The sequence below is a fragment of the Chiloscyllium plagiosum genome, chromosome 10 (assembly GCF_004010195.1).
Source record: "Chiloscyllium plagiosum isolate BGI_BamShark_2017 chromosome 10, ASM401019v2, whole genome shotgun sequence".
NCBI lineage: Eukaryota > Metazoa > Chordata > Chondrichthyes > Orectolobiformes > Hemiscylliidae > Chiloscyllium > Chiloscyllium plagiosum.
The window spans coordinates 11,667,899-11,692,030 of record NC_057719.1 but is presented as its reverse complement, the minus strand read 5'-3'; the positions used below and the strand labels follow the sequence as shown (position 1 = coordinate 11,692,030).

The following is a 24,132-nucleotide window of genomic DNA, read 5'->3' as shown; positions in this document are numbered from 1 at the left end:
ACAATGGGATCTTGATCAGATGGGCTAATGGGCTGAGGTGTGGCAGATGGAGTTTAATTTAGATAAATGTGAAGTGCAGCATTCTGGAAAGGCAAAGCAGGGCAGGATTTATACAGTTAATGGTAAGGTCCTGGGGAGTCTGGCTGAACAGAGACCTTTGGAGTGCGGGTTCATAGTTCCTTGAATTCTCAGGTAAATAGGATAGTGAAGGCGGCATTTAGTATGCTTTCCTTTATTGGTCAGAGCACTGAGTATTTCAGTTCAGGTCATGTTGCTGCTGTACAGGACATTGGTTAAGCCACTTTTGCAATATTGTCTGCAATTCTGGTTTCCTTGCTATAGGAAGGATGTTGTGATACTTGAAAGGGTTCAGAAAATATTTACAAAAATGTTGCTAGGGTTGGAAGATTCAGCTAGAGAAAGACGAGGGCTATTTCCCCTGGAGCATCAGAGGCTAAGGGGTGAGCTTATAGAGGTTTATAAAATCACAAGGGGCATGGATAAGGTAAATAGACAAGGTAATTTCCCTGGGGTAGGGAAGTCCAGAACTAGAAGGCATAGATTTAAGGTGAGAGGGAAATGATTTTGAAAAGAGCAATTGTTTCTACAGAGGTGTGTGTATTGAATGAGCTGTCAGAGGAAGTGATGGAGGCTGGTACAATTACAACATTTAAAAGGCATCTGGATGGGTATATGAATAAGAAGGGTTTAACGGGATGTGGGCCAAGTGCTGGCAAATTGGACTAACTTAAGATATCTGGTCAGCATGGAGGAATTGGACTGAAGGGTTTGCTTCCGTGCCATACATCTCTATGACTCTATAGGTGAGCAATAGTTCCAAATACTTCATGTGCTCTGCAAGCAGTACAGCTTGTAATGATTGAATTTCATACTTGCACCACACAGCTTGGAAAATTTGCATTTCCACCACAAACTGCGATACCACTCTCACAGAAACGGTTCTTTATTTCTCTAGTCTTAGCACCACCTTAGCTTCCAATCAAAGCAGGTCTTTATTTAATTTCCAGTTCTTAAAACAAATTCATGGGATATGGCTGCTGCTGACGCAGAAAAAATGCCCAGCCCTCTCAAGGCAGTGAATCACTGGAGACTTCGTGGTGTAGGAGGGAGTTATAGAATCTTGATCCAACAATAGTGAAGGAACAAGGTGAAGTGCAGCTTTGAGGGGAACTTGCAAGTGGTTGTGTTCCCTGTACCAGTTACCTTTATTGTTCGAGATAGCATATTTGTGGGTTTTTGAGGGTGCTGTCAAAGGTGCCTGGATGATTTGCTGCAATGCATTTCATCAATCACACTGTTGTACTGTTTCAAAACAGGAAAGGAAATGAATGTTGTGAATGGGGTGCCAAGGAGGCTGCTTTATCCAGGATGATGTCAAGCTGGAGTGCTGTTGCCGCTGCACTAATCCAGCCAGTCCTCGCATCTGTTTGCAGCTGATATGTAGGCAGTCAGGAAATGAACCACTTGGTACAGAACCTTAGGTTCCCACATGCTCTTGCAGCCACCATATTTATATAGCCAGTCCAGTTCAGTTTCTGATCAATGACAACTCCCAGGATGATGGGGATAAGGCTTCAGCAATGGTAATGCCATTGCATGCTAAAAGTGATGGTTAGATTGCCTCTACTTGGAGATGGTCATTATCTGGCACTTGTGTTTCGCAGACATTACTATTACTCATCACACCAAACCTGAATGTTGCTCACTCCTTGTTGAATATGGTCAGCATTTTGAGTTACGAATGATACTGAACTTTGTGCAAACAGAGAACTTCCATACTTAAACTTATCAAGCAATCATTGATGAAACAGCTGAACATTTTTGGGTCTAGAACAGCTCCAAGTAACTCCCTCAGTGATGTCCTATAGTTGAAATAACTGACGAACTAGCATAACCACCTTTCTTTGTACTATATTAAGTATGACCAGAGCCTTATAGAGCCTCTGAAATACATCCCTTCTTTCTATCCCTCAAAAATAAATGCCAACATTGCAGTTGCCTTCCTAACTACTGAATTAACCTGTAGGTTTACCTTGTCCAGGATCCTGGACTAGAACTCCCAAGTCTCTTTACACTTCAGACTTCTGAATTTTCTCCCTATTTAGACAATAGTCTATGCCTCTATTCTTGACCTCACTTTCTCACACTCTCCTAACCTGTCCAAATCCTCTGCAGCCTCCCCAACTCCTCAATGCTACCTGTTCCTCTACCTATCTTTGTGTTATCTGCAAACTTCGCCAGAATGCCCATGGTTCCTTCATCTAGATCAATAATGTATAAAGTGAAAAGTTGCGGTCCCAACACTGACCCTTGCGGAATACCACTTGTCACCGGGTGCCATCTTGAGAAAGGCCCTTTTATCCCCACTCTCTGCTTTCTGCCAGGCAGCCAAGCTTCAATCCATGCTAGCACCTTGCCTCTGACACCATGGACCCTTATCTTACTCAGTAACCTCCTGTGCGGCACCTTGTCAAAGGCCTTCTTGGAGTCCAGGTAGATAACATCCATTGGCTCGCCTTGGTCCAACCGGCTCGTTACTTCCTTAAAAGAATTCCAACAAATTTGTCAAGCATGACCGCCCCTCAATGAAACCATGCTGACTTTGCCCTATTTTACCACACACTTCAGTGTTCAGAAATCGTATCCTTCACAATGGATTCCAGGATCTTATCCACAATCAAGGTTAGGCTAATCATTCTTTTGCCTTACTCCCTTTTTAAACAGGGGTGTCATGTAAGTGATTTTTCAGTCCTCTGGGACCATCCCTGATTCTAGCAATTCCTGAAAGATCACCACTTATGCCTCCATTATCTTTTTAGCTATCTCCCTTCGAACTCTGGGGTGTAGTCCATCTGCGCCAGGTGACTTACAGACCATCAGACCATTCAGTGTTTCTAGCACCTTCTCCTTGGGTGATGGCCACCAAACTCAGTTCTGCACCCCCCTCGAATTTGTGTGATATTACTAGTGTCTTGCCCCATGAAAACTGACAAAGTAATTCAGTTCCTCAGCCATTTTCTTGTTCCCCACTACTATCTCTAGCATCATTTTTCAGCAGCCCAATATCCACTTTTGCTTCTTTTGCCCTTTATACATCTAAAGAAACTTTTTTTCCCCCTTTATATTACTGGCCAGTTCATATTTAATCTTCCATCTTTTGTTTTGTTGCCCTCTCTTTGTAAGCTTCCCAATCCTCTGGTTTCCCACTTTCCTTCACCACATTATAATGCTTTCTTCTGCTATTATACTATCTCTGATTTCCCTAGTCATCCACGGTTGCCTCATCATCCCTGTACTATGCTCCTTTTTCCCCCTTGGGATGAATCTCCACAGTCTCCTGAATCACTCCCAGAAACTCCTGCCATTGCTGTTCCACTGTTTTTCCAGCTAGGCTCCTTTCCCTGTCGAAAAGTATGGCACTGGAAAAGCTAAGCAGATCAGGCAGCATCCAAGGTGGTGAGTTGATGTTTCAGGCACAAGCCCTTCCCTCGCCCGGTCAATTCTACCGAGCTCCTCCTTCATCTCTCCTAGTGGAAGGATGTTGTGAAACTTGAAAGGATCCAGACAAAATTTACAAGGATATTGCCAGGATTGGAGGGTTTGAGTTACAGGCAGAGGCTGTATAGGCTGGGGCTGTTTTCCCTGGAACACTGGAGGCAGACAGGACACCGAACAGATTTATAAAATCATGAGGGGCATGGATTGCGTAAATAGACAAGGTTTTTTTCCCTGGGGTGGAGTCGTCCAGAATGAGAGGGCATAGGTTTAAGGGGAAGAAGGGAGAAGTTTAAAAGGGACATAAGAGGCAATTTTTTCATGCAAAGTGTGGTGCCTGTACGGAATGAGCTGCCAGAGGAAGTGATGAAGGCTGGTACAATTACAACATTAAAAAGGCATCTGGGATGAATATATGAATAGGAAGGGTTTAGAGGGATATGGGCCAAGTGCTGGCAAATGGGACTAGATTAGGTTAGGGTAGCTGGTCAACACGGACACGTTGGGCTGAAGAGTCCGTTTCCGTGCTGTACATCTCTATGACTCTAAGTTGTTAAAAATACTGCAGTACCATATTGAGTTTTACTCATTTTAAAAATTGAACAGTTACATAGAACAAACAGGTCATTCAGCCCATCAGATCTGTAAGTGTATTTTTGCTCAAGGCAGCTGTCATCCACCATCACAACATTTGCTTCTATTCTCTCATGTACACATCTGGCCTCTGCTTAAATGCATCTGCATTACTTGCCACTTACTGCAAGCGGGAATTTTACATTCTTGCCAGGTTTATAGAGGTAAAAGTGAGGGCTGCAGATGCTGGAAATCAGAGCTGAAAGTGTGCTGGAAAAGCGCAGGTCAGGCAGCATCCAAGGAACAGGAAAATCGACGTTTTGGGCATAAACCCTTCTTCAGATATCCCTATGGTATTGTGAAGAAGGGCTTATGCCCGAAACGTCGATTCTCCTGTTCCTTGGATGCTGCCTGACCTGCTGCGTTTTTCCAGCAACACATTTTCAGGTTTATAGAGGTAGCCAATGATGGAAGAAAGTAAATCCAGATGTAGAGTTTAAATGGACTTCCCAAACCACCCCCACCCCACCAAATTCCAGGTAATACAAGTTTTGACAACTGTTTGCATTTTACCTATCATTCTGTCTCAAGGTGGCATAACAATGATTAACAAGTACCTTTGTGGGTCTGTCATTCACAGATAATATTGTTACACAGATAAGGTGCTAATGAGAGCAAATTAAGTAATCAGAAGTCACAAAAAATGTGACAGAAAGCATGAGACACAATCAAATTGTGCACAAAGAATAGTTCATGTTAAAACATAAAATGAAAGCAGTCAAGGAAAAGTAGTTCAGAAGAGTCTTCAGAAACAATAGCACAGGGATATCTGAACAAAGACATGGAGACATAATCACATGCCGGGTATAAAGTCACATAAGCTGTCCTGTCCTTGTTTTTGCACATTAAAAATTTCCATCAACATTTCTAATTGTAATTGCTAGTGTAACATTTTAATTACATTCTCCTGAGAGAGTTGGTACTGAGCATCTGAAAGGGTCTGTTTACAACATATCAGGTCTATCTAATTCCCTTAAAAGTATGCACATTCAAGTTAATGGAAAAAGTGACTGCAGGTACTGATTATCTTCAATTTTCATATAGTTTGCATTTATAAAAAGCCATTGGACATCCAAACAATCTTAGAGTTACATCCAAAATATCCACTATTGCAATGCAAAAGAAATGACAGATAAACACGAAAAACTTCATTATTGAAAGACAACGTGCAGGTGAGGTCTTGGTCTAATGCCTCATACAAACAAGAGTACATCTAATAATGGAGCCAAGTCTCTGGATAGGGCTGAAACTTGCAGCCTTTGAGTTCGAGGCAAGAGTGCTGCTAATGACCCACAGCTAATAAAGTGGGGTCAGAAATTTATCTGATCATACCTTAATATATTTCAACATTTACTCTGAACATAAATTTAACACTCCAAATACTACCTGAGCTCTTTGCAAACTAAGCCATAACAGCATAAGATATCGGAGCAAAATTAGGCCATTCATCCCATCAACTTCGCTGTTATTCGATCACCTGTTTCTCAACCCCATTCCCCTGCCTTTTCCCTGTAACTCTTGATTCCCATACAAACCACCCTTCGCTTTAAATACACACAATGATTTGGCCTCCACAGTCTTCTGCAGCAATGAATTCCGCAGATTAACAAATCCTTGGCTGAGGAACTTCCTCATCTCATTTCTAAAGAGACGGCCCTTCACTCTGAGGATGCGTCCTTGGGTCCTAGTCTCTCCCACTAGCGGGGTCATCTTCTCAATATCCACACTATCCGTTGTGGACATTAAGACGACATTCTTTCTTGGATACGGGGCACAAACTGCTCATAATATTCAAAACGTGGTCTGACCAGAGCTTTATACAGCCTCAGCAGTATATATCTGCTCTTAGCAAAAACACGTTTTCTCACATCTGACAGGCTAGTTCCTTGACCGAGAGCAGAGTTGGCTTTCTTTGTCATCAAGGAAGCTGCCATAGAGGCAGAAGACTTTGGCTTTTAATACATTTATCACCAGACAATCCGATGAAAGAAAACATACATGCCAAGTGTCCATGGAGAAAAGGCCTGCCTTTAAAAATAAAAGTCATGGGAAGGTTTTTATGGGTAAGACTATCAACAAAATATATATTTTCATCATTTAAATATACAGTCAACTTCCTCAAAAATTATATAGAACTGAAAAGCCGCCTCAGATTAGTGAATACAGGTATACTTAATATTTTTGGGATGGCAGTCTGTTTAAAATCAGTGAATTTCCAAGTATTTATCACCAACATACAGAAAGTGAAAGGGCTAATGCAAAAGATGTTTTATAGAACAGAAGTGAATTCAACCATAATGTCAGTAAATAAGTAGATTTTTAAAGCTTCGAAAATCTCTCTAAACTGAGAGGCTTGTTGAGCATATAGAAAAACGATTCTGGAGACCAAAAAGGGTCAGCCAGTTGGGCTTTAATAGTCTGTGGTGATATTGTGTCTGAGATAATAACATTTGCTTCAACATTGCAACGTTATGTTCAAGACCCACACCAAAGATGTGAGCACAAATTTGATGACACTCAGTGCAGTGCTGACAGATCTTTTAACCCAAGGCTCCATTTGCCCACTTAGGTTGACAGAATACTCCATAACACCACTTAGAGAGGAGTGAGCTAGCTGTTTGCTAATCAACATTTATCTCTGAACCATGGTTGGTTACTTCACTTTTTTTGGAAACCTGGCTGTATCTAAGTTGGGAGCTACTTCTGCTTACATTTCAAACCTGCAATGTGTTGTTGGGACAACCTGAGAACAAAAGAGACTGTATGCAAATTAAGGATTTCCTACTTCTACAAACAAGTCAGATCATTCTTTGAACAAGAGTACTGCTTTGAAAGTAAGAGCCACAAAACGGCATCGAGCATTTTGTGGTGTACCAAGAGACAGTGAGGAAATGTCCAAGGAGTTCCAAAGGACGATTAGGATGCAATGTTACCAAAATAATGTTAGTACTGTTGAGATATAGGGGAAAGTTGCCCGAATAGAAGTGTTGGATGTAGGTTTGCTCGCTGAGCTGAAACGTACATTTTCAGGCATTTCGTTACCCTATTAGGTAACATCTTCAGTGGGCCTCATGCAAACCAATACTAAAATTCCTGTTATCTATTTGTGTTTCTTTGGGTTGGTGATGTCATTTCCTGTGCCAAAATCACTTCCTGTTCCTTTTCTCAGGGGGTGGTAGATGGGGTCTAACTCAATGGGTTTGTTCCGGTTGGAGTGCCATGCCCCTAGGAATTCTCGCACATGTCTTTGTTTGGCTTGTCCTAGGATGGATGTGTTGTCCCAGTCGAAGTGGTGGCCTTCCTCATCCATATGTGAGGATACTAGTGAGAGAGGATCATGTCTTTTTGTGGCTAGTTGGTGTTCATGTATTCTGGTGGCTAGTTTTCTACCTGTTTGTCCAATGTAGTGTTTGTTGCAGTCCTTGCACAGTATTTCATAAATGACATTAGTTTTGCTCATTGTCTGTATAGGGTCTTGCACGTTCATTAGCCACTGTTTTAGTGTGCTGAGTAATCTGGCAGTCATTCCCGAGACGTCAAAACTCACTAAGTGTGTCCACAGGAAAGGTGCTCATTAAGGACACCAAGATTTAGAATTTCTTTCTACTGGGAGAAACAACATGCATCAAGTGCCTGGAATGACAGGGACAACATTCATTGTGGTCTATAAATTGCAGATGCAGGTTAGAAACAGTACTATACAAAAGCAAATACATATGGAACAATTTTCATTTCTAACCCATTACCACATACACAGGCCCAAGTACTGACTGAAATTGAATAAAGCCAGTTCAATTTATATAACTTGGCCACTATTCAATAAACTGGATCTTTGCATGTGAAAAAGTAGATGAAAGCAAAATATTGCAAACAATAAAAAATTAATTTCAGCACAATTTATTTACTATGACAGAGAAAAGGTTACTTGATTCAGATGGCAGCAAACGCTGTAGTTTCACAAGCAACAGCATTTAAGCACAATCCATCACACAGCAGTGCTGCATGAACTGCTGCACAGTTACAGTCTTTGACATATTGAACCAATTTCTGTCAACAAACCAAAATTTTATTTATTTTCGTAGATGGCTCTAAAAGTCACAAGATCCTTGCATGGTCAAAACGAGAATTTGCTGAATCTGGGATGTGAACATAAATTAAATTCTCTATTTGGTTACATATTTGGCTATTTCAAAAGTAATTTGGTGCAAGCAAAATGCTTTGGAATAGCTTGAAGCTGTGACAAATTCAAATTCTCTCAAGGGTTTAACAATCATACTAAAGTGAGGCTTGAAATAGCAGTTCCAATTTGCAGATAAGGTTTAATGACATTATCTAAGAACACTCCCTTTTATAGGTGCAAACCAACTCTGCACACACCGTACAGTTCTCTTGTTGCAAAAGCAGCATCAGCCTAAAAATGACCAGGCAGAACTCTTGCACTTAGGAAAGGACATACATTTGTACAATGTTTTCACACTACTGGAAGAGTGCAAAACTCATCACCACAATGACTTACTCTTTGTCCTGACCAGGTTTTTTTTGGAATGCTGTAAAATAGAACTAATAGCTGCCAGCACTTAGGACAACTCAGTACACATTCCTCTGCTCCTCCAACAATGTCACTGCATCTTTTAATCCTCCCACTTTCTTCATGTCAAAGATATTGCTATGGGGCTTGGAGCCAGTCTCAGAGGTACACAGAACATTCCATATTCCAGTACTACCAAAGGTACCTCCCTCAAAACTTTGTGCTTCAAACTAGTCAAGAATTAGAAAATCAATTTGCATCAAATTTCCATATTTCCCTCAGCTTCACTTGGCCCATCTGACTCTTCCCTTTCTTGGAGTTTTGTTTCCACTTCTGAGAGTAGACTGGCTACTGATATTCATTACAAGCCCACTGATTCCTACAGTTACTTCGACCATGCATCCTCACACCCTGCCTCCTGTAGGGACTCCACTGCATCTTTCTCAGGTTCTCATTCCTGTCACCACCCTCCATGAGGGTCTTAGACATCCACCTTTTTCCTCAACCTAATGTTCCCTGTTACGTGGTTAACAGGATCCTCAGCCACATCTAGCCCATTTCCTGCACCTTACCTGTTTTCTTTCACATCAAGGATAGGGACCACTTGTTTTCACTTTCCACTCAGCAGTCTCCAGAGTTGAAACATCACGAGCTGTCATTTCCACCACCTTCTGTGGGATAGCACCACCAGACATTTCCTCACTTGCCAACATTCCCCAGGGACAGTTTCCTCAGGGACACGCTGGTCCATTGCTCCTCCATTCTCAATAGCTCCTCATACCCTCGTGGCACTTTCCCATGCGCCTGCAGGAGATGCAACACTTGACTGCTTACCTCCTCCTTCCTCACTATCAAAGGCTCCAGGCACACCTTTCAGATGAAGCAGAGATTCAATCTACTTGTTTTCACTACTCACAACATGGTCTCTACACTGGGGAGACAAAACAGAGACTGGGCAATCACTTTGCCAAACATATGCTCTGTTAAAAGTGACCGAGTTTCCAGCTACATTCCACACCATGCTCTATGCAGGTGTGTCAGACCTGCTGCAGTGCTCTAAAGCTCAATGCAAACTGGAGAACAACAGATCTTCAGCCTAATAACTTACAGTCCTCAAGAGTTTACCAATTTCAGTGCGAACATCTCCCTCCATGCTCATCCCTGTATGGAGGATTCTGTATGGGTTGCTCCCAGGACAAGCAGCCCACTTTCAATCATTTGAAATTCCTGCCTTCACCTATTCAGCATCCACTTATTCACCAGCTTGCTATCAGCAATCTCTAAGTTTGCTTCCCTTCCATCTCTCCCTGATTCGTCTCCATCTATTCACTTTTCTACCCCATCTTCATCATAATTGCAGTTTTTCAGCTGCTTTCAGTTCTGACAAAGTGTGACTGAACTCAAAAGATTAACTTTTTCACTTTACATAGATGCTGCCAGACCTGCTGCGTATTTCAAGCACTGTTTTTGTCACTGGATCTTTTATTGCAGAACAAAGATGAGATTTTTGCTCATCTTAACTGAATGCTGCATTCCCTCAGCACTGGACTGAGTCAACCTACACTAAAGCCCAAATCTTTGGAGTGGGACTTCAACTCATCACCTTTAAACTCAGAAGCACATGTATTACCACTGAAACATGGTTGACAATACAGCATTTCATCCTGCCACCCCTCCCCAAGAATAATGAACAATACTCTATCCATACTTTCAGGCTAATATGAGTTTAGAAAATACAAGTACACTAATCTTTTGAGATCCCACAGTTTGACTCGTGGTAATTGACACACCAAGTTCCCTGCTACATGATCTGCATCAGTGTTTAATTTAGCAGAACTGCCTCAGTTTGCTTTGAACCTGCAATGGAGCTCACAAACATAAGCAAATGTTATGTTAATATTAACCACCACTAACAATAAATAAAAAGTTGGTACTGTGGATGCTAAAATAAAACAAAGTACAGGTAAAACTTAGCAGGTCCCACAATATCTGTGGAGAGAGAGCAGATTGGACAGAATCCAATCCAAATCCTCTTTGGAACAAAGACACCCAAACAAGCGTGAAGAAAAATCATTTCGGATTCAAAACATTTATCTCCAGCAAACCTGCTACATTTCTCCAGCATTTGGTTTTTATCACTGCTATCAATGTTTGTGCTTGTCTGTGGGGACATGGGTAAAGAGAATTAAGAGATCAGAGTCAGAAGATCAAGACTTTGAACAAGGTTTCAGAATCAGAAAGGAGAGTGGAAGTGAGCAATATGTCTATGAACCCAACTTCTTTACTTACAATAGATATGGGATTCAGGGGATCTACCTAGCTCTTCAGCAGAAAGACAAGTTAATAGGGGTGTTGAAAAGGACATAGGTACAGAAGAAAGATCAGCAAGGAAACCAATCATGTAGACATTGACACATGTACATGAACGTTGCAACAAAGAACAAAAAGTTAAGGGAGAAGCATACAGTAAGAAATGGAGAAGCTGGCAATTCTTGGCAAAGAAAATACTGAGAGTGAAACTAAGCTAAGGCTAAACAAAGTTGAAAAGTTCTCACTGATCATGAGGGACTGCTCCAAAATTCTCAGGAATCTGTGGCACATAAGCCAAGGCTGCTGTATACAGCTTAAGTTTTCACCACACTGAACAGCTGTTAAAGGGACAGAAAGACTAAGTTAATGGAGTTCAATATAGAGATGTGTAAGGCATTTTGAATTTAGAAAAAGGATAAATTAGATTTCAATTTAATACGAGAGACTAGGAAGGGTAGAGGTAGAAGGGATACCCACATGAAACGCAAGGGTAAAATTGCCATTGCCAATCAGTACCACAGAGCTGCTTTCCCAGAAAAATGACCAGTGGTGGTTTAACCGGAGGGTCACCATGTCTCATGTGCAGGTCAAGACTGAGGAACCAGGGCCTTAATGATAACCTCAAACAAATCAATTGCACAGGTACAAAATTAATATTAAACATGAATGTTGGTCAATATCTCAAGGGATTTGGAATTCAAAAGAAAGTGTCAGTGATGCAGTATGCTGCTCAGACATCATCTAGGGTATTGTGTTGGCTGCTGGATGTTGGTATTTAACGGTATTTAACGGAAATTTCCAAGATAGTGATCAAGTGTTGTTATGGGAAAGAACCGATGAGTTATGGAGTAAAGATAGAGGTAAATTGATGGGAGACAAATGCTAATGATCCAATAGAGTGCTCATTCCTATAAACAGAAGGAATCTAGGATTTATCAAAGACCTGATGTTAGACAAAGAATCTGATTGATTCACAACAGGAACAGGTGGCACTTTAAAAGTGTTAGGAGTCTCAACAGTTTTGCTTCCAAGATAAGATTATTTGATCCACTATAAAAGTACTCAATACTGTTCCAGCAGAGAAAGAAAACTGAAAAGTTGATCCATAGGTACAGGTTCCTAGATAGCCAGAATGTGAAACAATGTTAGCAATTTAGTACCACATTGCAGCAAGGATACGAACCAAGTGTCCACAAGTTCAAACAAAAACAGATGTTACTGGAGAAATGCAACTGGCTTGGCAGCACCTGTAAAGATGAAACAGCCCATCTAAACAGTTCTGAAGGAGGGAGGCTGGACTTGCAATATTAACTTCTTTCCAAAGATGCTGCCAGACCAACTGAGGTTCGCCAGCACCTTCATTGACATTGCCAATGGTTATTCTAAAATTACTAATTAAGAAGTTGAATCCAGAAGACTACAAGATCCCAAACCAAAAGATGTACTGTTCTTCAAGCTTGCGTCAAACCTTGTTGGGGCACTGCAGCAGGCCTGAGACAAATGTTGGCATGGGGACATGGTGGCAGGCAATTGGAAGCTCAAGGTAATGTTTACAGACATAATGTAGGATTTCCACAAAGCAGTCAGTCTGTAGTTTTGTCTCAACGTAGATGAGGCAACATTGTGAGCGACAACAAACTAAATGAAATCAAGTGCAGGTAAATCTTTGCACCTGGAAAGTGTGTCTGGAGACTTGGATAGTCAGGATGGAGGGGGGAAACAAACAGGTGTTGCACCTTCTGCAATTGCATGGGAAGTTGTGGGGTTCTGGAGATGTTGGGAGTGGAGGAGCGGACCAAGGTATGCCAGACGGAATGGTCCCTGTGGAATGTTGACAAGGGAGGGGAGGGGAATATGTCTGGCAGGTTGGAAAACGAATGCTATTAACCGTAAGAGCAATATTTCACCTTGATAATAAACGTTCTTTCATTTCAGCAATCTAGACCTTAAGGTTTCCAGGTATTGCTTTGGGAAAAAGTCAGGATTTCAGCTCCTTTATAATTTACAGAACCAGCTTCAACTGTTTGCTTCTTCACAGATTTCATTTATTCAGCTTCCCCTAGCTCTGTGGGGTCATTATAACCACTGCTTACTTACAGATATGATCATCTCTAATTAAGAGGTTTGGTAGAAACATGGATACAATAGTGGATTAGTGATCTAGAGGCCTGGTCTCATGTTCTGAAAGCAAATTGAAATCTCATCGTGGAAGCTGCAGATTTTGCATTCAGTTAATGAAATATATCTGGAACAAAAAGCCAGTCTCAATAATAGTGTTCATGAATAATTGTCATAAAACACCCTCGGAGACTAATATCAGGCCAGGAATTTTGCCATCCTTATCCAGTCTGATCTCCACACAATTTCAGTCTCACAGTCATTAATTGCTCTCTGATATGTCCAAGAAAGCCACTCAGTTATTTCAAGGTTCAACATCACATTCTCAAGGGCAATATATACTGGCCTTGACACCTGAATGAATTAGCAATTTAGAAAAAGCAATATAATCAAATAGTCTAATTATAACTATGATGTCAAAACACATCTAATCATAGTTGCATGATTATATCAACCACACAGCTCCAAATTGATCTATTTTAATAACTTGGAAATGACAGAGCTAGTTATACATATGAAATATATAGAGCCCGTATTAATACAGCACACCTTTAGAAACAAAGCAAAATCCTTCACACATCATTTTTCAACAATATAGTATCAAACATCACTTTTCAATAATACTGTATATTGATCACTGACAAGTCAGAATCCCATGATCCCTAATGCATAGTGAACTACTGAATAGTATTTATCAGCACTTTGCGCCACATGTCACCAATAAGTTGCTCAGGCTGAGTAGTGGTTCTCTTTTTTGCTCCTCCCCCACCCCCAATTATGAAATGGCCAGTACTGTTATGACACAGCTCTGGAGCAGTTGAGGTGTAAACCCAAGACTCTGAACTGGTCACTAAAGGTTATTGCTATAACAATACAATTAGATAGGTGCGAGTTAGCACTTTGGAAATCTGCTTGCCTAAGTCACTGAGAATAATAATCCATTTAACAAAGCTTTCTTTTTACTGGTCAGACTTCCCTGAATTGAATGCAAATTATTTCAACATTAAATAATACAAGGTAGAATGGCAAACATAACACTGAGGTGACTTTGCCAGCACAAGACCATGATAAAGATGGTCACATGTTCAACGTTTCTCTAAATGACAGAGAGCTGGAATGACAAACCTCTACTTCAAACATGAAATGAAGGTTCTACACATTGATTCCTGGACCTGGGAGATGGTGGAAGACAGGGTAGAACGGTGACATTACCCGTATGCTAGCAACTTGGCAAAAGGTATCAAAAACCCACAATAAACAATTCAAATGCAGCACTTCTGGAAAATCCTACATCTCATGGATAGGTCCGTGGAGTCACCAGCAAGAGTGCACCAGCATATGAAGCATTTCCAATGGATTTGATTTGGCAGTCCATCATCTTACATAGAAAACAACGACCATCTTTGGCAGCATTTGCAGTAAGTCACAAACAGTTTAAATTAATAGCATCAACATTTGTCTTCACTGAAACATTTGCCCCTGAGCAGAACAGTCTAAGGAAATTACTATTAAGATCCAAAGTTGTACACCAAAAATTTAAGAACAGTTAAGAATTCTGAAATGAAAAAATCTTGGCAAAATTTCTTATTTATTAGTTAAGTTCAGCAAGTCGGAGGAAGAATGCATTTAGTGGTAGGTGGTGTGCAATAAAAATTGTTCTCTGAAAACAATTGCTCCATTTTTTACATGGAGATCTAAAGACAAATTTATATAAATCATTGGTGACTGGAGATGAGCTGGGTAATAATGGACTTTGCAATATATCAGTTATATTTTGGCAAATGACATACTTGTCCCTTGAGAGTTGTCACTGATCTGTAAATACTGTGCCATGTGCCTGAGTATTTACAGATTAATTTTTAAATATGCAGACCCAGCACCAAGTCCAACAATATTAAACTATGGTTACGTGCAGAATTCTTCAGTGAACGTGTCAAAAAAAAAAGTTTTGTTATTTGACACTTTAGAACAGTTAGCCAAGTTGTTCCCATTTAGCTTGCTTTGAAGGTAAATAAATATGACACAGACCACTGGTTCATAATGCTATAGTTTTACTGTAATGTCTTCACAAATTTACCAATGAGCTCTTTTGCGTCAGAAAAACCATACTGAATTAATGCAAATGAAAACCAAAACCGATACTGCCTTGCTCATCATCAAGCATAAACCATGTTGATCAATTGAAAGCTGTTCAATCTCTAATCCAGACAGATAGTACAGCACCTAATAACTCTAGCAGAAGGCAAAATAAACTTTTGGTTTACAAAGAAAACACTCTCTCGGGAAACTAGTTATTTTGAGTAAGGAATTTTTATATATTATCTTAGTAGGTAAGACTTGAATGACATGCCATAATTAGCCTGACCATTCTGGATCTGTTTCTGGGTGTGGTATTCTAATCACACTCAATACAATCACAGAACAAGTTCAGTAGCCTAATATATAGGTTAGATGCCAAGTGAAGCATGTTAACTAAACAAAACTGTGGCAAAAAGCCATCAACATCAAAACAATAAGCAACCCACCATTATCCAAAAATGCAATTACCTAATAAAGAAACTATTTACAAAAAACTTCTCAACTGGCTTATAACCTTGCAATCGTTTTGAACAGGTTAAAAAAAGATTTGCAGCAAGCAAATGAGCTTTTTCGTCCCTCAATTGAACAGTCACATTGCAATTTAAAGTTTTCGCAAAGCCTTTGATTATGTTGTGCAACTACTGTAACCAATCCCTTCCCAAATTCTAGTCTGGATTGCATCCAACTCCATTTAACAAAAATTCAGTGCAAGAAGAATTTAAGAATTCCATTTACAGTCTTACACGAAACAATTACTCAGATTCTGATAAATAAAAATTCTCAAAAAGGAATCTTGAGCAAACATAAAAGAAACTTTGCAGCCAAGTTGTAAAGTGTGGCTTCCTGGTTCATTATATCAATATTTCATAATTTATCTAAACAGAAAACACAAAAACAGGTATCTTGGATGATTAATGAATTTATCCAGCAAGTGGATAGAGTATTTTATTTTGGAACTGAATTAGCTGAAGTTAACACTAAAGGAACTACCATCTGTCTGGAAATACTACTGAGCTCCATAGTACCACATGCTAACAGAGGGGATAGGTAAAAATTGTCAACACTCAATACTCTAGATACAAGACAAATACAATCTTTATGGAAAGTAGTGGTTTTTTACTTTACCCCATCAAGAGTTGAGCCTGACCTTGTTTCAGGCTCACTTTCTACCTAGTTAAATCACAATTATTTAAATTAGAATATTAAAAGTGGGACCGAGAATTTACAGATCAAATGTGAAAATTAAGTTTAGAATTATTAATAACATGTAATAATAAACTATAGAAACCCATTCATATGGTTGAGTAAAATGTGTTATCGACTTTGCTGTAAGTGGATCAAATAGAAAGATCATTTGACCCAAAAGGTCTTAACGTTAGCTCTTTGAAAGACCTAGGCAGGACCATTGCGCGTGTGTGTGTGTGTGTGTGTGTGTGAGTGAGAGAGAGTGTGTGTGTGAGAGAGAGAGAGAGAGAGAACGCATAACAATGAGGCAAGATTAGGTAATAAAGTAGGCAAATACATGCACATCGATGCAAATAGTTCTCCTGTCACTCCAGTAAGATAAGAGAAAGTGAGGCCTGCAGATACTGGAGATCAGAGTCAAAGAGTGTGGCGCTGGAAAAGCACAGCAAGTCAGATAAAATCAGAGCAGCAGGAATGATGAGGGGCTTATGCCTGAAACGTCGACCCTCCTGCTCCTTGGATGCTGCCTGACCAACTTTACTTTGCCAACACCACACTCTTCGACTCCAGTGAGAGACTCACCTCACCGTTCAAAACTTGGCTTTAACCGGGACCTTCAGGTGACCCCATTGCACTACACATACACACTCCTACAGTCCCCTACACTCTCACATGAGCTCGCTCTCATACACACACACCAGCATGCAACCTCTCCCAGACTTATACCCCTGTACACTCTCAGACACTCATACCTCCCTCCTCCCCGCCGCTCCCCCCCACCCCCCAAAAACACAAACAACGTTTGTGGGGTGAATTTGTACTTACAGAATTACATTTTATTTACTCAAATGGCATAAGTCCACGTAAGATTCTGTAAACCCCTTTTTTTAGAAATAGAATCAGTCTAAACATTGGGGCACAGACAGCCTCACACAGGAGATCTCACGCCGTCAATGCATTATGAGACGACATGGCACCTATTGTTAAAGTTCACTTGAGAATGTCATTTTAAAAAAGGTTCTGGGATTCAACACAGACATGCTAAAAGATGAGAGACTTAAACAATTCAGGTATTTTACAATATATAATTTCAGTTTTTTCGTTACGATCTTATACTCGACAATCACCTGATAAAGGAGCAGTGCTCCGGAAGCTAGTGCTTCCAAATAAACCTGTTTGACTATAACCTGGTGTTGTGAGATTCTTAAACTTTGTACACTTAGTCCAACACTGGCACCTCCAAACATTTCTTTCGGAAGGAGGGGCTCGAGGTAAGACCTCAGTGGTACAAGATCACAACGGGCCTAGCAAACTTGAATAGGAAGTATCAACTTCTGCTAGCAGAGACTAATAATAAGGGTACAAAAACTTAAAGTAATTGGTGGAAGGATGGATGATTTGAGGAATCATTTTTCACTCAGTGTGGTGGGATCAGGAACTCTGTCTGAAAAGGATGGTAGAGGCAGAAACCTCACTGACTTTAAAAGAATAGCTGGACAAACATCAAGTTGCCCTCAAGGGCTACAGACTGAACTGGAAACAGAATTCAAATCGGATAACACTTTCATCTGATATAAACAAAATGACTTGAGTGACCTCAAACTTGTTTATGTTTCCACGTGGTCCTTACATATTTAAGTTATTTGAAAAGATATCATCTAGTGCAATAGAATTTTGTTTGGTAACTCCCAGGTGAACTAAACATCATATGAAATTTGTAGTGACAGCTCTGACATCAACTGGAAACCAATGACAAATACCTGATAATGGGCATCCCTGTCATGTAATTTTCTCTCGCATGGCACACCTTTGTTTTCTTATAGTTAAGTTTTTTATTGCGCAAAAATACCTCAAAACTTACAAAGTGGTTTCAAAGATAACCAGTCTTTAGTTAGGTTGGCAGCTCCAGACTAGTGAAGTTCCACAGGAGTCAGTGTTGGGACCAAAACTACTATGTCATATTAACAGTCTGGATGAAGGAACTAGGGGCATTTGCACAGGATGCAAAGAAAGGTGGAAGGACAGGTAGTGTTGAGGAAGCAGGGAAGCTGCAGAAGGACTTGGACAGGCTAAGAATTGGCAGAAGTAACGTTACGTGCTTTGGTAGGAAGAATAAAGGTGTAGACTATTTTGTAAATGGGAAAAAGCTTTGTACATCTAAAGATCAAAAGGGACTTCAGAATCTTCGTTTAGGATTCTCAAGGTTAGCATGCAAGTGCAGTTGGCAAGCTAGTGCAACGTTAGGATTTATTTTGAGAAGGCTAGAATACAAGAGCAGGATGCACTGCTGAGGTTATAAAAGGCTTCAGTCAGGTTGCATTTGGAATATTAAGAGCAGTTTTGGGCCCCATATCTAAAGAGAGATGTGTTAGCCTCAGAGGGGTTCAGTAGAGGTTTAAAAGAATGATTCCAGGAATGAAGAGCTTGTCATATGAGGAGTGTTCAAAGTTTGGGAGAAGATTTGTAGCTCGGCTGCTCGTTGTTGTGGACTCTGGGTCTGTACTCAATGGAATTTAGAAGGATGAGGGGCATCTCATTGAAACTTACAGAATACTAGAGGCCTGGATAGAGTGGGCACGGAGAATAGGTTTCCACTAACAGGAGACACTAGGACCTGACGGCACAGCTTCAGAGTGAAGGGACAATGGTCTAGAAAAAAAAACCAAAAGGACTGCAGATGCTAAAACAGAAACAGAAGCTGCTGGAAAAGCATAGGAAGTCTGGCAGCATCTGTGAGAAGATGGAGTTAATGTTTCAGGTCCTGTTCGGAGGAAGAGTCACCAGGCTCAAAACGTTAACTCTGATTTCTCTTGACAGATGCTGCCAAATGATGCTTTACAACTGATAAGGAAGACTTTCTTCAGCAAGAGGGTGGCTAATCCATGAAAATCATTGCCACAGAGGGCTGCGGGGGCCAAGTCACGGACTATATTTAAGACAGAGGTTCTTAATAAGTAAAGGGATCAAAATTACAGGTAGAAGGCAGAAGAGGGGTGAAAACACATCAGCAATAATCAAATGATGAAGCCACCAATCTGCTCCATCTTATGGGGGTCCTGTATAACACAAACTTAATAGGTCAACTTTAGCCATGTCCTTCTAAACTTTTATCTGACATTTCCATACAGTCCAAGGCTGTGTCGAGTTTGTACCAAACCTGAACCCTCAGCCCCATGATATCCTTTCCACAATATGCCCAACTTTGAGCATCTCCCTCCTACCTTCAATTACACCTGCGCACATTACACCCCGGTTATTGGGGCAGACCCCCGCCCCCTCCGCCAGGGCTGTGCCTTACCTTCCCGTTCTGGGCGAAAGCGGGTTTCACGAAGCCGTTCTTCCTCGCCGCCACCTTGCCCTCAGAGTGGGCCTTCTCCATGAAGCCGTTGACGGTGCTGTAGATGTCTCCATTGGGCGCCAGTTTGCTCTCCATTGCCGCCAACACACCCCCCCCCTCCGGTTGCCTCCGGCGTTCGCGGGCTCCCACCCTTCACCCTACACGGTCCGCTTACAATCGCTGCCCCTACTCGGTCCGCTTTCTTGCTGCTCCGTTGCTCCTCTGAGGTGCGTTTCCCTTCGACCGTTGCTTTAATCTGTTTCTCTCCCCTCGGGGGGGTGGGGGGCACTTCCCCTTAAGATGACCTTTATTCCCCACCCCCGGCCTTTCACGGTAGAAACGCGCACACAACCCCCCAACAACTGGAAAGCTCGCAAAGGAACGAAGGACTGACTGACTGACCGACCGACAAACACCGGAAACACGTCACGTTCCAGGCTTCCACCAATTGCCGGCCGCCTTTCCGTCACGTGAGCGCACCATCGTGACGCCTAGTGGGCGGGGCTACCAGTTCCAATGCCCCGCCCTTCCCCTCCCCTGCCTGTGAACTCGAGTAACCCCTGTGTGCCTCAGGTTGAGCAGTCACTGAGTTTCAGCCAAATAGACAACGCTGGGGCAAGTGTTTTAAATGGCCGGGCATTATTCTTTTGTTCTGAAGGAGGGTCACCGGAGTCGAACAGTTAACTCTGCTCTCTCTGCATAGATGCTGTCCAACCTGCTGGGTTTCTGCAGCAATTTATCTCAGATCTTTAGCATCCGCTGTTCTTTGTTTTATATCACTTTCTTTTCTCCATGTGTTACTTCAGATCCCCCAGCTTCTACCGTTTATTATGGTACGATCGCAGAAAGTATCCCGTTCAAAAAGTTGATCCAAGCCTTGACGGAGGCGAATGTCAAACTCAAACAGAAATTGTCAGAGACACTCATCAGATCTGGCAGCATTCTGTGGAGAGAGAAACGGAGTTAACCTTTCTGGACCAGTGACGCTCCTTCAATACTTAAAGCTTCCTGGGCAGTATTTTTCCTTCCATTGTCTTCAGATCTCCAAACTTTTGTCGTATATTATGGTAAGGTAACAGAAAATGTCTCGTTTAAGGGGAATATGAAACAAAAACAAAAATTGCTGGAGCAACTCAGCTGGTCTGGCTGCATCTGTTAAAATCGTTGCTCTTGTTTTCTCTGCACAGATATTCACACACCTGCTAAAGTTTTCCCAGCAATTTCTGTTTTGTTTGTTTCAAATGTCCAGCACTGATGAAGGGCTTTTGCCCGAAAAGTCGATTTTCCTGCTCCTCGGATGCTGCCTGAACTGCTGTGCTCTTCCAGCACCACTAATCCAAAATCTGGTTTCCAGCATCTGCAGTTATTGTTTTTACCTCGCATTTCCTTGTTTGATTTAATAGGGGGGATATCCTCCGTTTTGCCACGTTCTTGCACATAGGAAACATTTTGTTCCGGATATTGAAACAGTCACTCTTCTCAGTCTCTGTCGTTTCCTGTTGGTTTCTGAGCGCCTTACTTTCTCATTTTCTCTTTGTCCGAATTGCTATAACAGTCCTGATTTTATCCACAGAAAATCAAGTTGATGTGTAGCCCCCAATTGGAGTAAGATTAACAGGTTAAACGTCTCCAATCAACTATAAATTCAAAAATTGCATTATCAGTAAAATACTTAATTGTCTCTTCCTCCTTTGCAACAGTGTGCTTTGAAATAGCATAAAATCTCTATTTCAATTTTTTTTCTTGAGACTGTTCCCTCACTGAACAATGTAATAATGTCATGTGACAGATCAATTCATAAACTACAATCTCCTGGATTTCGAATATTTGCAAGTCTACAAGATTGTCTCCAGTAATTTTTTCAAATACTTTTAAGGATTTCCTTTTAGAAGTTTGGAATCCATTAGCAGAGTTCAGAGGTAACTGGAATTCTTTGTTATCTCTGAACATAACAGAGTTCTTGCAAAATATTTTGTATCCGGAAAAATATTGCACATACACCCTGATAAGTGCATGACGATTGGTGAAAATTGGGTGGTACACATTCTTCCTTCACGGTGTAATCCGTGATTAGCTGTTGACCACTTAATCTTGCTTTTGATTTAATACTCACTCCAGAGTTAATCAAGCAAGATTTAATCTAGGCTGTCCACTGCACAACTTTTCGTTATCAGGAAATTCATTCTTGGTATATGGGTGTTACTGACTGGACTGAAATTTATGGCTTACTCTTAATTTGCATTCGTGAAAGTGTTGAGAACCAGACAGTGACTATCTCCAACAAGAAGAATTAAACCACGTTCTCCCCTTGACATTCATTGGCATCATTAATTCTTAAAATATTAATTCATGGGATGTGGACAATGCTGGCTAACCCAACAGTTACTGCATATCATTAATTGCCTCAGTGGTGAGCACCGCTGCCTCACAGTACAAGGGACCTGGGTTCAATTGCATCATTAAGAGTCATAGAAATGTACACCACAGAAACAGACCCTTCGGTCCAACTCGTCCATGCCAACCAGATATCCCAACCCAATCTAGTCCCACCTGCCAGCACCTGGCCCATATCGCTTCAAACCCTTCCTATTCATATACCCATCCAAATGCCTCTTAAATGTTGCAATTGTTGCGGCTGTACAGGACATTGGTTAGGCCACTGTTGGAATATTGCGTGCAATTCTGGTCTCCTTCCTATCAGAAAGATGTTGTGAAACTTGAAAGGGTTCAGAAAAGATTTGCAAGGATGTTGCCAGGTTTGGAGGATTTGAGCTACAGTGAGAGATTAGATTAGATTAGATTACTTACAGTGTGGAAACAGGCCCTTCGGCCCAACAAGTCCACACCGACCTGCCGAAGCGCAACCCACCCCTACCCCTACATTTACCCCTTACCTAACTCCTACGGGCAATTTAGCATGGCCAATTCACCTGACCTGCACATCTTTGGACTGTGGGAGGAAACCGGAGCACCCGGAGGAAACCCACACAGACACGGGGAGAACGTGCAAACTCCACACAGTCAATCGCCTGAGGCGGGAATTGAACCCGGGTCTCAGGCGCTGTGAGGCAGCAGTGCTAACCACTATGCCACCGTGCCGCCCCAAAGAGGTTGAACAGGCTGGGGCAGTTTTCCCTGGAGCGTCAGAGGCTGAGGGGTGACCTTATAGAGGTTTACACAATTATGAGGGTCATTGATAGGATAAATGGACAAAGTCTTTTCCCTGGGTCGGGGAGTCCAGAACTAGAGGGCACAGGTTTAGGGTGAGAGAGGAAAGATAGAAAAGAGACCTAAGGGGCAATGTTTTCACACAGAGGGTGGTACGTGTATGGAATGAGCTGCCAGAGGATGTGGTGGAGGCTGGTACAATTGCAACATTTAAGAGGCATTTGGATGGGTATATGAATAGGAAGGGTTTGAAGGGATATGGGCTAGATTGCGTTGGGATATCTGGTCGACATGGACAGGTTGGACCAAAGGGTCTGTTTCCATGCTGTACATCTCTATGACTCCCTGACATGATCAGGACTTGGTGATTTATCCAATTTTATGGTTTCAAGACATCCCGCACTTCCTTCTCTGTAATATGGACATTTTTCAAGATGTCACCATTTATGTTCCGAATTTTATGTCTTCCATGTCCTTTTCACGGTAAATACTGATACAAAATACTCAGTTAGTATCTCCCCCATCTCTTGCAGCTCCACACAAAGACTGCCTTGCTGACCTTTTAAGCTCTCTATTCTCTCCCTAGTTAGCTTTTCGTCCTTAATGTATTTGTAAAAACCCTTTGGATTCTCCTTAACTCTATTTGCCAAAGCTATCTCATGTCCCCTTTTTGCCCTCCTGATTTCGCTCTTAAGTATACTCCTACTGCCTTTATACTCTTCTAAGGATTCACTCGATCTATCCTGCCTATACCTTACATATGCTTCCTTCTTTTACTTAACCAAAACCTCAATTTTTTTAGTCATCCAGCATTCCCCATACCTACCAGCCTTTCCTTTCAACCGTAGAGGTATATACTTTCTCTGGACTCTTGTTATCTCATTTCTGAAGGCTTCCCATTTTCCAGCCGTCCCTTACCTGCGAACATCTGAGCCCAATCAGCTTTTGAAAGTTCTTGCCTAATACCGTCAAAATTGGTCTTACTCCAATTTAGAACTTCATCTTTGAGATCTGGTCTGTCCTTTTCCATCACTATTTTAAAACTAATAGAATTATGGTCGCTGGCCCCAAAATGCTCCCTCACTGACACCTCAGTCACCTGCCCTGCCTTATTTTCCAAGAGTAGGTCAAGTTTTGCACCTTCTCTGTAGGTACATCCATATATTGAATCAATACATTTTCTTGTACATAGGTACATCCATATATTGAATCAATACATTTTCTTGTACACGCTTAACAAATTCCTCTGAATTGGCCA

At 41.4% G+C, this 24,132-nt stretch overlaps 1 protein-coding gene across 1 annotated transcript in view; it reads right to left on the bottom strand.

The window, feature by feature from the left end:
• The window catches only part of sptlc2a (serine palmitoyltransferase, long chain base subunit 2a), a 123,975-nt gene extending 103,838 nt beyond the window's left edge, over positions 1–20,137 (bottom strand). The window contains exon 1 of the mRNA XM_043697043.1: positions 19,668–20,137. Coding sequence (XP_043552978.1) covers positions 19,668–19,802 — 135 coding nt within the window. The 5' untranslated portion in view covers positions 19,803–20,137. The remainder of the gene's footprint in view (positions 1–19,667) is intronic.
• Between the last annotated feature and the right edge of the window lie 3,995 nt (positions 20,138–24,132).